General features: G+C 39.4%; 1 protein-coding gene across 3 annotated transcripts in view; it reads right to left on the bottom strand.

The window, feature by feature from the left end:
- Positions 1-1316: 1316 nt before the first annotated feature.
- Positions 1317-16137, bottom strand: part of pip4k2aa (phosphatidylinositol-5-phosphate 4-kinase, type II, alpha a) — a 36730-nt gene continuing 21909 nt past the window's right edge. Inside the window, exons 4-11 of one of the 3 annotated variants that reach the window (XM_034862849.1) lie at positions 15402-15554; positions 14836-14982; positions 14334-14372; positions 10430-10546; positions 6492-6605; positions 6068-6308; positions 5703-5806; positions 1317-5570 (exon numbers count right to left, since the gene is read on the bottom strand). In XM_034862849.1, the coding sequence (XP_034718740.1) occupies positions 5490-5570; positions 5703-5806; positions 6068-6308; positions 6492-6605; positions 10430-10546; positions 14334-14372; positions 14836-14982; positions 15402-15554 (996 nt within the window). In that variant the 3' untranslated portion in view covers positions 1317-5489. The remainder of the gene's footprint in view (positions 5571-5702; positions 5807-6067; positions 6309-6491; positions 6606-10429; positions 10547-14333; positions 14373-14835; positions 14983-15401; positions 15555-16137) is intronic. The other 2 variants (XM_034862850.1, XM_034862851.1) reach the window with 2 other exon arrangements.

Genomic DNA, 16137 nt, shown 5'->3' with positions numbered 1-16137 from the left:
AAAAGCAGGGCGGCTTTGATTTCCCTTCCAACATAAATTAATAAATAATAAATACAGATGTAGTCTGTATTTGATGAGCCAAAACAAATTGCCTACCTAGAACCTGTAGCCGAGTTATTCATGAAAATAGGCAACTAAAAAAATGTAATAATTCCTATTTAAGGTAAACAAACCCAGGCAGTGTCGAAAGCACGACATCTGCAGTTTTCCTTAGTATATTATAGGCCTACCCTGTAGGATAGTCCAGCCTTGGCATTTGACCATTTGTGCAACATAGCAGGTTGTTTTACTACAGGCCTACTGCCTCTTGTTCCCCTGTATTGATGCTGAATGAAAACGTATGAACCTGTCTTCAAACTCTAAATACTAAGAAATTATTGCAAACACTAAAAAAAGCTTCTTGGCACGTCTTCTTCTCAGCTTTCGCCACACCTTTTGTAAAAAAGGAAAAGCAAATGCAACGCTCTAAATAAATATTTAGGGTTAGGTACAAATGCAGTGCGTATGTCAACATAATATTTGTTGGTGATCTCACCTGGTACCACAGCCATTTATTTGTGAAATTTGATATTTTGCGTGCAGAAGGGACATTTTACCATAGGTTACTATTTGGTATTCAGACAAAATAAAATAAAGACGCAGAGACAATATTTTGACGTTGAACGTTTTTACATAAACACATTGTCCCTTATATTTTAGCCTGTCTCAGATGTGTGTTCGGATAATCCTCACACTGCTACCGTAGTGTTAACTTCTGGAAGACTGCACTCACTTATGCATGAGACGATTTAAATCGTGTCGCACTCTGGTTAGTTTTTAAATTTTTTTGTAAATTTGCGTTTTTGGTTTATCATTATGATGAGCCAAAAAACAAACAAAACCACATAAAAAAAAGAATAAACAAACGGTTCCTCATTACCTTTACGTTTTTCGTTAACGTTTTAGCTTTCAGTTTTTTTTTGTGCATCCATTGTTCTCTAAATTTAATTTAAATGTTGGTTTAAATGTATTGAATTATATCCGAGGAAAGGACAGGCTATGAAATAGAGAGGAGATTTATGCATGAGGTTAATAATCCCAAAAGATAATGTTTCTAGTTTTCTTTGCAAAGGTGACAATTATTCATGTACACAAACTGGAACAATAAACCCTGCAAAACTATTGATTTTAGAGTCATGGGGAAGCCATTTACTTCTTCCTCTCCTCCTTACTAGTATTACCAACAGTGGGAAATCTGTCACTTCAAATAGAGCATCAGTGTAATACATATGGGACATGGAATAGAGGACAGCAAATAATACACATCACAGATAAACTTTGAGTTAAGCAGAACAAGTGCTTTAATTGGTTTGAGTGAACACTTATGGAATTATGGAGTGTATTATCATTAAATGTGAAGCACAATAAACATACATCATTTTGGCCTCTGCCACTGAAAGGGAACGGTCACCAACCATTCTCTCTCACACACACACACACACACACACACACACACACACACACACACACACACACACACACACACACACACACACACACACACACACACACACACACACACACACACACACACACACACACACACACACACACACACACACACACACCTCTCTTTAGGTATAGCCTAAAAGTACTGAGACCAAAGCTCAATGCAAGAGGGCATGTTTCGTAGCCTGGTGTGTGCATGCCAACTTCCAAAATTAGTCTTCTTTTTCTCAACAAAGATTTCTTAAACTTAAATCATAAGGCCAAAGGAAATGTTTTCCATCTCTGCAGATGTTGCCTGGCCTCTGGTCCTTTGAATATGTAATCAAATTGTCCCTTAACACTTGATAAACCACATGAACACAGGGTTGTTTCTTATAACTTTGGACATATTCACATATCAGCAATGAACACCTCGCTCCACCTCCCGGTGCATGTTAAAAAACAAATTCAGTTCAAACAAAGAGACACATTACACTATTACACAATGTTCTTCAAGCTCATGTGGTGTAGTTCTGACTGCTGAAAGCTGCTTTTGGCAAGTTAACGTGGCAGCAGGTTGACTCTTGGGTGGGTTTATTGGCTGAAGGAGCTCATTCATAAGAGAAGTCACAAAAGCAAGGACTTATTTCAAAAAGCAGCAGAGCATGTGTTATTGTCTTTAATTTGCATCTGTGAAAGTCTGGCATCAGCATCGCCTACTTTACATGAGATCCAGAGTTATTATTCCCAGAACAAAACAGAAAAAAAAACTCACTCTCCCAGCATGCACTGCTCTGTTTTCTACTTGCTAATGTCTGACTACATGGGAGCCTCCAGGGCCGAACAGAGCAAAGCAGACTAGAAGATGATTGCGTTGCCTCATTCCCCGTTTTCTCGATAACATAACCTATGTACAGTATGAGCTACGTGACAATAGAAACAAAACAGCCCATTAATAGTGAAAGAACACTGAAATATCAATTAACCACTGACTCAGGATGAACTATCAGCTGATGAACCTCCCTGATAACAAGCGGCTTACACAAAACGCCAAGAGAACATTAACCTGGTTCAGAAACAAGTAAGGGTTGCACATCAACGGCGAGTGATATTTTGGACAAACACTTAAAAAAAAAAAAAACACATTCCTGAAATCTGTGGTTAGAAGGTAAACGTGAAACAAAACACAATCACATTCCACAATGCACTTGCACACACACGCACGTTCTTTATAAAGGCAGGACCAGCGTGACCGAACAAGGTATTAACATCAGCAGACACCCCCCTCCCTCTGAGGAGGAGGAAAGGGGATGCCTGTACACACGGAATAACCACAACGATAGATTTGAATATACAGAATCCAAACCGATCCACCATATTCAAATTTAAGACAGCTAACATTTTAGGTTGGTTAAAACACAATCATTTGAATGGTTTTGTTTATAATATGAACAAATCTGAATACAGAGGTGTTAAAGCAGAAGAATGTTGATGGGGGGGGGAGGGGGGTTGAAAACAAAGTTGGGAATAATGCATGTCAAAGTAAACACCCTATTATTAAAATAACCTTTTACCTTTGTTTTAAAAAAAGATTACAAAATATAAAATTAAATAATTTTGGAGTATAAAGGCACACATCTTGCACAGTGTATACAATGAAAAACAGTTATTTAAAGCATGGTAGGGACTACTTTACACTTAACAGCTCACAAATCTGGTTAAAGAGTGGGGACACAAAGAGAACCTGAACAGCCAACAACACAGACTAGAGAGGGAAAAGGAAACCGAGTCCTGTGACATGCAATTTTTTATGACTTTTTCTTAAAGTACATCTAGAGTAAGTATTGTATAAATTCAAGCAGTATTATTCTTCATTTACCACAGCACCATCATTCATACCCAAGGGTGGCTCCTTTATTTTATTTTGTAAGTTTTTTTTTTTTTAAATACAACTACATTTCGTGACTAAAATCCAATGTAAAAATATAAATGTGAATATATTCTATGATATCTAAACAAACATATTGTGATGGAAGCTTTTTGCATGGGTTACAATAGTCATGGAGGTCGACTTTACTTGTTTTAGTTGGTTATCCAGAAGTGATACACAACATCACACGCACAACAGCTTTTCTCACTTACACACAAGTATATTGCATTTCCCTTGTTAAGACCATATCAACTAATTGGGATCGTATTTGTAACATTTGGTTCCTTTCGTCTTGTGCAAAATATACAAAAAAAAATATTGTTTTATTATTACCACATCAATTCATAAAACCGCCAAATTCAAACACAGATAAACCACCTTTAAAAATGTCAACAATAACAACACAAACAGCGATGAATAACAGACTCACGGCCGAGGTTAGAGAAGAGGCCGATGCTGTTGGTGTTAATGTCTTAACAACATGTGCTTTTACATCTGCAGCTACTCTTCCCAACCTCCCCCTCCCCTTACTTTTGTCCACCCTTTATAACTTTTGAACACTGACACACACTCATCGTTTTACCATCATTGAGTGTGTGCTGGTACGATGCTGGAGGTAAAAGGTCACACTGTTGCCTGGTCCCAAAACCCAACACCACAGCACCACCAAGCACTTCTAAAAAAAAGATTGGAAAGGTAAGTTTACAAAAGTCCTGGAAATAGAACTCGTTCACTTTCTCGTCTAATATTGCAATGAAGTCTTTCCCAACCAATCCCTACAGTAAGAAGTAGCCATGGGTGAGAACATTGTGGAAGTCATGGGATTTGAGATCAGGCCCCTAAAGATTTAATTCTAAGACAGAAGAGTTCCTTTTCCTCTTTGTTGCAGCACACGTAACAAAACAAGAGCTCCCAACGTCTAATAACAAACAAAAGTGCAACATTTTTGATTTACTCATAAGGTGCTGATGGCAACAGAAAGTTAAGTGCAGTTGATGTTTCAATCTGACACCCTATATGAAGATATAACTCTTAATCACTACAGCCACACAAGACTCACTTCTGGGTCATTCCCTGCCACAGGAACAGAAACCAGGCCTACATAACAATGCCCAAACATATTCAGAGGGAATGCAAGTAAACACTTACTGTGTGCTCAAATCCCTCTTCTTCTTATTTAAAAGTACGTATCCTTCCCTTAATCATTCTTGAATCACTGTGCATCACAACAAAGCAAAAGGGATAAAGCACTTACAACCACTGAAGTGCAACTAGGCTGGAAAAAAGCATCATAACATACTGCAACAAGTGATCTCATCTCAGCTAATGAGCCGTTTTTGTTGTGAGTGTGTGGGAAGAGGATAACCCAGAAGATCAATTCATGAACAGTACAAAAAGGAACGGGTGGGGTTGGGGTGGCATCTTAAGGGTGAGTGTCGCAGGAGGAACCCAAGGGGGGCGGTGTTTGGCTGGCTGGCTGTTGGCCTATTGGAAGACTGCTTCCCACTTCCGGAAATAAAGCAATTGCATAAGGCGAGGCTCCACATTAACTTCCTCTTTACGTCACGCTTAAGCCTTCTCTTTGCAAGAGGGACCTCACCTTGTGCCTTAATCTGACGTGTGCACTCCCCTTGACCTCACACATACCCTCGCCGCTTACCTCCCCCTAAATATCACAAGGGGAAGACAAATACAAACATAAAATAAAAAAGAAGGGTGCTAGATCTTTCCACATAAACAATACAGACAAAAACAAATTACTTTACACCAAAAATGACTTGGACGCTTGCTTTCAACACCCTTATCACCGAACGTAACGCATGAACAAAAGTCAACAGAGGAGAGGTTAAATGTAAACAAATGATGTTTTTTTGTTGTATAGCTGCAGAGCGTGGCACTCCACTGAAAGAGAGAAGAAACAAACAGGGAGGTATTAGGAGAAACTATGAAGGAGAGTGATACAAAGCCATCTGAGCACCTTATGTATTCAGCCTCTCGATGGTTTTTCTCTCCGTCAGTTCTCTACCCCGCACTACTCTCCACTTGCCCTCCCTTTCCCATGTGCCTCTGTGCTCCCTGTCGCTCCTGGAGGCTATGACAGAATAGTGGTGATGAAATCATGAAACCTCTTCGAGTACTGCTCTGGGTTGACCGTGGAGATCTCCGCTCCGGCCTGTAGAGGGACACAGAGACAACTGTCACTCACCACATGCATTACGCTTGTCTTGTAATACGAGTCAGTGTCATACTTATATTTAGTGTTTCAACAGAACCCCTCAAATGGCTCTTTTATACAGCTACATACCCCATGTTTGACAGTCTTAGCGGCATGAGCGGCTTTCTTCTTGGCATCGTAATGCTGCAGGATATCTATGATAGCCATGAAGTAAACTTCCTTCCTGGGAGCACCTGCAGTTTAAAATAAATGCACCCTGGATGAGAATTTATATATTTGCATAGTGAGATCAGGCAAAATAGAGACAAACAAAAAGCTTCTGACAGCAGCGGGGTTGACAACTAGAATGAGAACTAAAATACCCAGTAGGGGGAGCTCTTAGTACTGTATATATTATGTAGCTCTTAAATACAACCCTCACATTGCGAAGGTTGGATCGGTTGTATTTTTCAGGCTTATAATACAATGTTAAACACATGCATCGGGCTACTCACTATCGTTGCTTTTGATGGCGTAGACGTCAATAGCGGGATCAAACTCTCCAGGTGATAGAGGCTTAGTGCTGTCCAGGGTGTTGCTGGGGCTGTCGGGAGGCGTTCCAATGCCCCCTCCGTCACTCTCGCCCTCCTCCTCGGCCTCATTGTCCTCGCTTTCTACCTCTTCTTGCTCAGCTCGCTCCACATCGTGGATCCCCACCAGCAGACTGTAGTCCATGAGCTTCAACTGGGCCAGGAACTGAGGCCAACGGTAGACATTGGGACAGTAGTGAAATAAAAGCAAGTGAGGGGTTTTTAAGGCGGAGGAAAATAGCAAAGTGGTCAAAGGAGGGAAAAGGTGAATGAGAAAATGTATTAATACAGACAGAAAGGGGTGACACTGAGGCTCAGGCGTTTTTTTTTTTTGTTCATTAACACATACCTCCACATCTTTCCTAAGCTTCTCCAGGAACATTTTCTTGTTCTCTCCGTCAATGTAGATCTTCTGCCCATCATTGATGAAGTCATTGTCCTTGTAGGTTGGCAGCTCCTTGGCCTGCCCATTAGTATTGGAGATTAGCAGCCACATAAACAACAGTCAAAACCACAACACTAGACTGTCAAAACCATGAGAGGCATGGTACTGCAGGCAGCAGAACTGGGCAAAGATATGACAGAATTCTGGTGCTTAAATTGCTTGGTCATTTTTGTTTTAGAAGAATAGGAGTAAAAGTCCATCAGTTCACAAATTTGAATCCTTAAATATATTTTGTAAAAAATTGACTTGAAAGAAGTGACTTACTAAAAGCAATAACACCAGCATCAGTGTTCTTCATCCAAGAATATTAACAATGTAATATACTGTATACATCATTACACAAGACTAAGAAATAACAACTACAAGAATTAAGGGGTATTTCAAAATGCTTGATGACAAAGATTAATTCTAATCTTAGATATTAGTCATGTCAGTTGGCTCAACTGTATCTGCCCAACAAGACAACCCTGCATGTTGAAATACCCTGTTGTCATAAATGAGACTTTGAGCCTATGGTTTGTTTAATCCGCCTGTCTCATTCAGCCAAATACAACACATATTACTAGTCAAATGAGTTGGCTGACATGGTATAGGCAGTCTGTCCAAACCAAGGCTGACTGTGTAAAACCGTACATGCAGCATGCTCGCAGCAGGGTACAGATCCATCTGATGCACTCATGTTTATTTTCCATATTGTTTAAAGTGAAATGTATTCACTTCTCAGTACCAAGAAACACAGGGGACTCAGCATTATTGTGGCACTTTGTACAGAAGTTTGGACAACTTTTGAAATGCATCTGGGGGATCTATACACTTTGTGTCATGAAAAAAAAGGCCGTCCAACTCAAAGCCATGAAACACCATTGTTGGCACTGGGCTGGTCTCCGAATAAGCATCCCGTTCTTATCAGTTCGATAACAGAGTATGTCCCTCATTGAGACAAATTATACAATCCTTGTTCATGTATGATGCTTCTCGGAAACCAGACTGTGGTTTGCATCTAATTTAAACTCTTTTTATAATTCTGTAAAGCCAGCGCACTGTATCTCTGGGATAGATGCCCCTATTCCACGTACAAGCTGAATGTAGGAGATTCCTATTTAAGTGTCTATCTACTGGGATTAATTCACGTTTTAACCAGGCTGCTGCGCAACTGCCAGCAGCCTGAAGAGGGGAGAGGTGTTATGTGAGGAGTGATAGGGGACTAGTTCTGAGTCACTAAGGAGAAAGAGAGCAGGACATGAGGTAAGAGGGCAGCAGCCGCAGTTTAGCCGCTACAGTGTTTCTATGGCAGCAGGAGAAGAGCAGCAACACAACAGCATTTGTAGCACTAGAATGAGCTTGGACAGCACACACTAACAAACATACATACACATAGATTACTCCTTAACACAGACCAAGACAGGAATACTTCTCACAAGACATTTGAGCACACATATATACAGACATAGACCTCCAATTTGCAAGAAATATGAGATGTCCAACTTGCTAGACTAAATATTGATGCAACAAAAAAAGTTAACATAAGGCTGACTGCAAAGCAGGGTTATAACCTGAAAGCTTTCTGCAGGCCTGTCTTCTAAACCAACATCACAGCTCTTACATTCATCCATCTCTTTTTACACTGTCAACAGTCTTTTTATTTCTATGTTGTACATTCTCAGTATTTCTAACTGGTTCATTTAGTCTTATGTTTTCTCCCAGTCATGCATGGGATTCTATTGTGAGCCTGTTACTGATATTCTCTATCACAACAACTGCATTGAAATGTGTCCGACTCTTTGAGTAAGGAGGAAGTAAATAGAAAAACAGAAAGATATATTAGAGACAGAAAAAAGTGTGTGTTGCTAATGACGCTTGTAAAGCTGTGTGAAAGGGGAATTTCTCCCGACTTAAGAAAAACTAACTCATTTCTTTTTTATCTCTAGTCAGCTAATTGGAAAATGAACCTTGGCCTTTAGCAACGTTGATGTCTTGCTGTCTCAGAAGAACAATGCTTTGCTTTTCTGAAGGATTTGTGGTTTGCTAATACTGGGGGGTTTCTACTGTACACCTGGATCCAGTTAAATCCCCACTGATATGTTAGTAGTAGATGTTTTGTTTGTCACTGTAAACTTTATGTGGCAATGTCATTCAATACTTTGATCAGCTAATGGAAAATCTGTAGGTTCCTATCAACCACATGCAAGGCAACTTTGATCAAGCACTTCATGTTTTTATTTAACATTCTTATTGGCAAACACCGTATGAGCTGTGTATATCATGTAGGCACAATCAACTGTTTGGGATGTGAATGAGAACAATGTGCTCTTTAAAACAAAACTGTTTTGAAATATGTAAGCTGGGCATAAACAATATAAAAAACGTCCTACAATTGGTTGGCACCTAAATAGTTTTGTCAGATGTTCCTTTTAATAACCAAACTATTTCTGCCTCTATACTAAATGCAAAATATCTGAAACCATTATGGGTGTCACATGCTGAACTGTTTTTTCGTGAGGAAAAAAAATAGAAACAAATTCCGGGAAATGAGACCCGGGTAACTGCCATTCTCACTCAAGAATGCCAACGATGCTGACTTATAAAACGCTTGTTATCTAAGGGGGGAATTTTGTGTGATGACCAGCGCATACTATACAGCCTTTAAAAAACTAAATTAAAACAACACAACAAACCCAGAGCCCAACCGATGAAGGATTTTTAAAGCCGATACAGAGACAAATATTTAGTTATTTATTAATCTGATATTCCAATATATCGGCTTAAAAATAGAAAATCCAGTAACGCATAAAAAAAAAACATAAAGAGATCACTCTAACATTAGTTATGAGTTCTCACTAAAATAATATGATACATACACGATTACAGAACAGATAAATATATTCAAGTTCTGATAAATAAAATGTATAAAAATACAAACTTAAGATATGAAACTTTATGAAAGTCCTTTGGACAAAAACACATTAACAAAACAAAAAAATCTGTGTTGCCAACAAGGACACTGTAGAGCGCCCTCTGGTGGACAATGCCAACACTCATAACAGGGTTGACTGTCCGTTTTTGTTTTATTTTTTAAATAATTATTTATTAGAGTTATTTATTTGTCACTGTAAATGATTCTGATGAATGAATATTTTACACACACACACACACACACACACACACACACACACACACACACACACACACACACACACACACACACACACACACACACACACACACACACACACACACACACACACACACACACACACACACACACACACACACTTTATATATTAATTTCTTCGGGTTCTCTCCATTACAGGCTACATTACAGCTTGCTTTTAACTTAACTTGCTTTGAACTCTTCCAAAACTATTCTTCACCGATTTAAAAGACAAATTGAAGTGGACTCTGTTTTATGCACTGCTGTGGTTAGGGTACACAGGTCGGTTAATGTGTTCTGCTTATCAATTTGCACTGCAGAGCATAGTAGAATTCTGCGTAACTCACTTAGTTATAGTCTTTTACTAAAAATAGCACAAAAGCAAGGAAGTGCTCTTTCTGAATTAAATCAACTGTCCAGGTATGTTCTCTTTCCATCTCCGGTTCCTTAACAGTGTTTCAGATATACGTTGTTGCTGTTGAGTGAACGGTGGGAACAAAAACAAAACTGAAATTGCTGACAAGTTACGCAAAAGGTGACTGTAAATGGATGAGCGTGCAAAATATGGCTTTGAAAGAGCAGCGTATCAGCTTAGACAAGACGAGGAAACGAAAATTTCCGACTGTACAAAAAATAACAATAAGATTGGTTTAATAGATCATGCCTGGTATATAAGCCCTGGTTTTCTTACATCTCTTACGTGTTTCATGGCGCAGTAAAAGCGCGTGGCAATCCGCAGTGTTTGCAGCCTTTGCTGAACGTTACCAGATTTGGGCCGCAGGGGCACATCCTCTGGTTGGGGCGGCTGCTAGAAAAGGGGGAGCGAGGGAGGGACGGTAGGGGTGGAGGAAAGGAGAGAAGAAAGGAGAGAGGAAGGAAGTTGGAAGTAAAGGCAAAGTGTTTAAAATGTAACAGAACACAATTGTTTTTCAAATTGGTAGACGGTTGGAAAGGGCATAAACGCGAAAGATCTGTATAAAATTAATTATAATTCTTAGTTGTCTTTACAGTATGTTAACTGAGTCCAACAGGTTCATCCAATGACGGTGTAAATAATTTTGTAATAACTTTTGCAGTTATACTATTTCCATGTTCTTAGTGTCATTAATCAATAGGATTTATATTTAATGTATGCATGCCTCTGGTCTGCCTACACTGGTATTATGAGCATATGAGATATATATATATACACACACACATACTATAAGGAGGACAGGAGTTGAAATTACAAAGAGCAAGGAAACAATCTAATTAGCATTCTATAAACCTATATTCTGCCAAACATCAACTGAGGTATAGCACTATTTCTAAGGGATTACAATTACTGGATAAGGTGCTAATTACATTTCAAGGCAGTTCACACTCAGTCATACAAGGGAGATACCAGCAGATGCATGGCATGAGGAGAGTTAAGAAAAACAACAAACACCTGTAGCAGATAGCTACTGAGCAAAGACTGAGTGGAGACATATGGAATTCCACAAACCAAGGACCATAACTTCCAAACAAAAAACTCTATATTTTCCAGGTCACATAACAAATACTTCTACTGCACGAATGACCTACACCACTGTTGGATAAATTGTGCGTCAGTCTCCAAAATGGGTCTTGGAGATGCTTTTGTGGTTAACCACAAAGAAAGTAAAAGAAAGTAACTGCTATCATTTGATTGGCCTAAGTAAGACCAAATCCAGCTAGTTTGGGCTCTAATTAACATAATTAGAGAGCAAAACAAATTAAACAAACTGATCATCTTCTTGTTGAAATGCTGTACATAAAATGTGTCCGGAAGCCAAGTGCTGCTTTAACAGCCAAACCCTGAGACAACAACTACTAAGAACCGCAAAAAGTATTTTATGAAAATAAAACGTCTTATGTGGGTAGAACAGAGCATGTCCACAATGTGCAAAAGAATGGAGGTGGTGTTCATTCCCAACGGAATGTGTTAGCAGTACTGTAACTCCAAAATGATGCAGAAAACCATGCAGAAGCATGCATGAAAGGGAGACGGTCATGCAGTCAGGGGAGAACCCTTCGGTGCTTGTTGTTTGTGTGTGTGTGAAACAATTTTTTTAAACCCACACACAACCACACAGTACCTACTGAACAGAACTCAATGATTTTCCTTTCATTTGGCATAATGCACCCTCTTCTTCATTTTACTGGTCAATGCAGCGTATGAGTGTTCACATACTGGACTTATTCATAGCCACTTGAGCCATTGCAGTAGTTAACGTCAGGTTCATTCTGTAACTGTGTGTATGTACAAAGGTGTTTCATGTGGAGAAACCAGCATGTATCTCGTCAGATCCTTGTCTTGGATGTCTGAGTCGTAGATGGCTCTCTGAGACCTGTTGTAAGTTGGATGTGAACATGTGTGCACATTAAAAAGTGTGTTATCCTGTACTGTATTTTGCATTCTGCATGTGAGTAAAAACAGTGAAAGGCTTTACTTATGGTGGCAATTACTGTACAATGCTTATTGTATTAGCTGCATTTCACTGAAAGGTAAAACAACCACATAATTCCCCAGAGACTAACAGCAACAACTTATGTTTGGGTTAAGAGTCAGTGTTGGATAATATCTTTATTAGATTGCTTGGCAAAAATGGATCCTGTTGCTTCTCTATTGATAGTAGAGCCGCAGACGAAAATAAGTCAAATAGGAGCCTCATGTGTGTGTTAAAATCTCAGCCCCTTTGTTTTTCCTTTCACCTGTTTTAACCCCAATAATGTTTTGTTTCTTCTTCCATTTACAGTAGGCTATATTTAGTTCGGGGATTCCCTGGTCTTCCATGCCTCATTGCATGGTGCCCCACGATTAAGCCCCTGTAAAACACGGTGGAAAGTTTTAAACCCTCCTGGGTCAAAACTGTAATGCTATTATATAAAAAACCTTTTCATGGTCAGACAAACCTTTGCAGAGCAATGTGTGGAGACATGCAATGAAAAACAAAACATTTTGGACAATCATCCCCAACCAAAACCACTAAACTGACAGGTCAAATCTTATTTTACGGACGCAAGCAGTCATTTAAAAGGCCAAAGAAAATTTTGTTTTTGTTTGCCAAAATATCCATTCTTATTGTTAGCTAATCCAATTTTAACAGGGTGCACAGTAAACCATCAGGCACTTCACAATTTCAGGGATACAATTCATTTTTGACACGCAACTGTCCAAGCAGCCAAGAGCAAAAACCATTTCCGTTTTCTCATCATTAGAATTTATAATAATAATTATAATAATAATTTATTGAATTTGTATAGCGCTTTTTAAGGACCCAAAGTCGCTTCCAGGGCACGGTAGAAAACAAAACAAGGCTAACAAAAAAAAAAAAAAAGCAAAACACAAAAAAAGATTTTATACTTCTCATTGCAGCCGAGAAAAAAGTGTCCAAGGACAAGTCAGTGAGTCTCCTGTGGCGGAGGCGATATGCTATCACCACCATAGGGGTGCTATGTGCTGACGTCATACACACACGCACGCACGCACTCACACACACAGGACTACTCAAAATCATGAGAAATCTGATTGAATAAAACTCAGAACTCAACATATACCCAGACACACACGCAAACCTCAATCTTTCTCACACAGACAGCAGGCATGGGAACTGATGGAACAGCAGAAGCGAGGTTAGGAGGTGATGAAGCAAATTAAAGAGACACAACTAGCGTGCAAGGGCTAGAAAGGGAGTGGGGTGATGAAGAAGGTGCTAACTGAAGGAGATGGATATTTGCTCCTGTCATCCTCACCCAAAGGGAAATAAAAAGTAGACACCAACGTTTTGTTAGTGTGACCATTTGGGAGATGACAGTAGGTCTGGAATGGTTTGAAGCTGTGTCGGATATTCTAACCAATGGTTTGTTCTCTCTCTCATTCTCTAATTGTCCACATGGCTTTTAATGGACATGGAGTTATATCAGAATAACTGATTCATTTTCAGTACACGGCATCAGTGTTTTAACTACTTGAAAGATTGCACATATTTGTAAAAAAACAAGATTCCAGCAATGTGCAAGTGCTATCGAAGTGCCCATCTGTTGAATCCACATCGACTTCAACCTCCACTGTCATCAGAACCAGCTGTTGTTTTAGCAATGCACCTCCTGATGTGCTAAAAAGGACAGTGGCCTGTTTAAAGGGAAAAAAATACTTTTGGAGTGAGCTACATGAAAAGCAATACAAGAAGAAAGTGGACATTTTTTATGTTGACGGATTCACTAGTTTAATTTCCTTCACAAAAAAATAGAAAGTGGGAGATGGTGAAGTTGAAATGTCCCCTTGCTCCCCCAAAAATAGACTCAAAAAATAGAAAAGTGGTTTTCGTATTGTCATGCAACAAGGTTGTGTCGGTGTGGATACAAGTGTGGCACATCAGATTTGAGAGCCAAATGAAGATATTCCATTGACGCTTTAAATACACGCTGGCAGTGTTTTGACATTGTTCTAACTGTTAGGCTAGTTTGATGCCTTTGTTCACAATGCTTTTAAATTGTAGCATTCAGAATTAATATTATTGTCTCTTTAAAGTGTACAGTAAAGTTGTGTGGGTATGTAACAGTGGATCCCGGCTCACGGCAGGTGACTGTACCTTCTCCTTGTCGCTGGCCTCTCTTGCCACAGTGGAACCCTGGAAACAAAAGAAAGGAAATTACTCTCCATAAACCTGTTGTTAGTAGAAACACAGGAAAATGATGCTGTAGTCTTTTCCTCACCGCCCTACTTATACAGATACTCATAACCCTTGTGCATGTCTGAACACAGAAGCTCACCCTATAAGGCATGCAAGGTGCAATGGCTTCAAATGGATTAAAACAGCTTCACTCTGTTCTGACTGCTTATTACCCAATAAATGATCCCTCTTATGTTCACCAAACCTTGTTTGGACAACTTTGGGTGTACAGTATTTACAATTGGTTGTTTAAAGGCTTGACTTGTACATGAGCTTTTACAAAAATATTTGAACTACAAACAGGCCTATCTTGGGGGAAAAAAACTCAAAAACTATCAAACAAACATTTTTTGTTCTTGCACCGAAAGCTCAAAGGATAAGTGAAAACAGGTCCTTTCATTGATCCGTTTTCCCCTTTTACCTTGAGATCATATTTTTTGTAGACAGAAAGGCGGTGAGAGAAGACATTGCGTGTAACAATCATGTAGGTCTCATCTCCATCCACGGTGAGCCGGTAAATCCCCAGAAACTGAGGGAGCAGTGTGTTGCCATGGCACTCCACGATGAACTACCAAAAGAAAGTGAGGAATATGAATTTGTTGCCCTTTTATGGTCACAATGTATGCTTACTGCCCGCATTAGAGGGGAGATGGTAAGTAATTGACAAAGAAATATTATAAAGCATGATCCCTTTAAGACTTAGTGTCATTCTGTGACAAATAGACAGAGATAAACAGGCAACAGACAACTGTCCTGAAATATAAATCTGTACCCTGAAACTTTTTATAATGTTTTAACCAATAGGTAGCAAAAGTTGTAAAACTGCATCACTGATGTTGACGCACTGGGTAAAAGGTCCTTGACTTTTGCATGCTGTAGGCCTTTTACTGCTTTAATACAGTTAGACAAAGAAGAGGTATAGACAAATATTAAAATTCTGCATGTGTGTTTAGAATGCATTCCCCTTTTTTAATATTTTAAGATCACCTGATGATATTTCTTCAGAATGTTATGCATCTCTGCAACATCCTCGCTGCTGATGGTCTTGATAACGTAGCGTTTGTCATAAGAGGTGTGGAAGCGGGCCCCGCTTCGTCCCTGGGACTCGCTGTTCAAGGGAGCACTGCGTGTCAGAGAGTTCTGAAAACACACAGAGCAAAGATAGAAGGTACTGAATAATGTTTATCAGGATGTACACACTGAGATATGATTAGCTGTCACATGTGCATTATTTGCACTGCCTTCAGAAAGCCAAAAAAAGATCGGTCTGTCTCAATAAATACCAAAAACATGTTGTTAAAAAATGCTTATTTAACTATAAGTCAAAATCCACATTGACATCTTATGTTTAAATCTCTGCTGGTGCAACAATTTTCTCAGTTGGTTAAAATAGTCCTGCCTCAACCCTGATGTCTGACCATCATCCACTCTCCAGTCTAAACATGTGGGCTTCTGACCCCTACGCCTGCTCCCTTTCCAAATATTCCTGTCGTCTTCCCGACTTTGGAGCTCAACAGTAACCTGATCCAACAACCGTGGCTCAAGGCCTCATTCTAAAAAAAATCTTCATGTCATCTGCCCTCAGCTCACTCTCCCTTCTTCCAAGTCACTGGCTTTATTGCTTGTATTACAAAGTAAAGACTAACCTATAGGGTGCAAACTAAAGAGGAGGACCTTTAGAACTGTTAAATGCAACTCCTGGTTGCTATGCGTTTGACACCGT

The sequence above is a fragment of the Etheostoma cragini genome, chromosome 22, assembly GCF_013103735.1.
Source record: "Etheostoma cragini isolate CJK2018 chromosome 22, CSU_Ecrag_1.0, whole genome shotgun sequence".
Classification (NCBI taxonomy): Eukaryota; Metazoa; Chordata; class Actinopteri; order Perciformes; family Percidae; genus Etheostoma; species Etheostoma cragini.
Note: the sequence above shows the minus strand (reverse complement) of the source record. Positions and strands in the feature narration are given on the sequence as shown.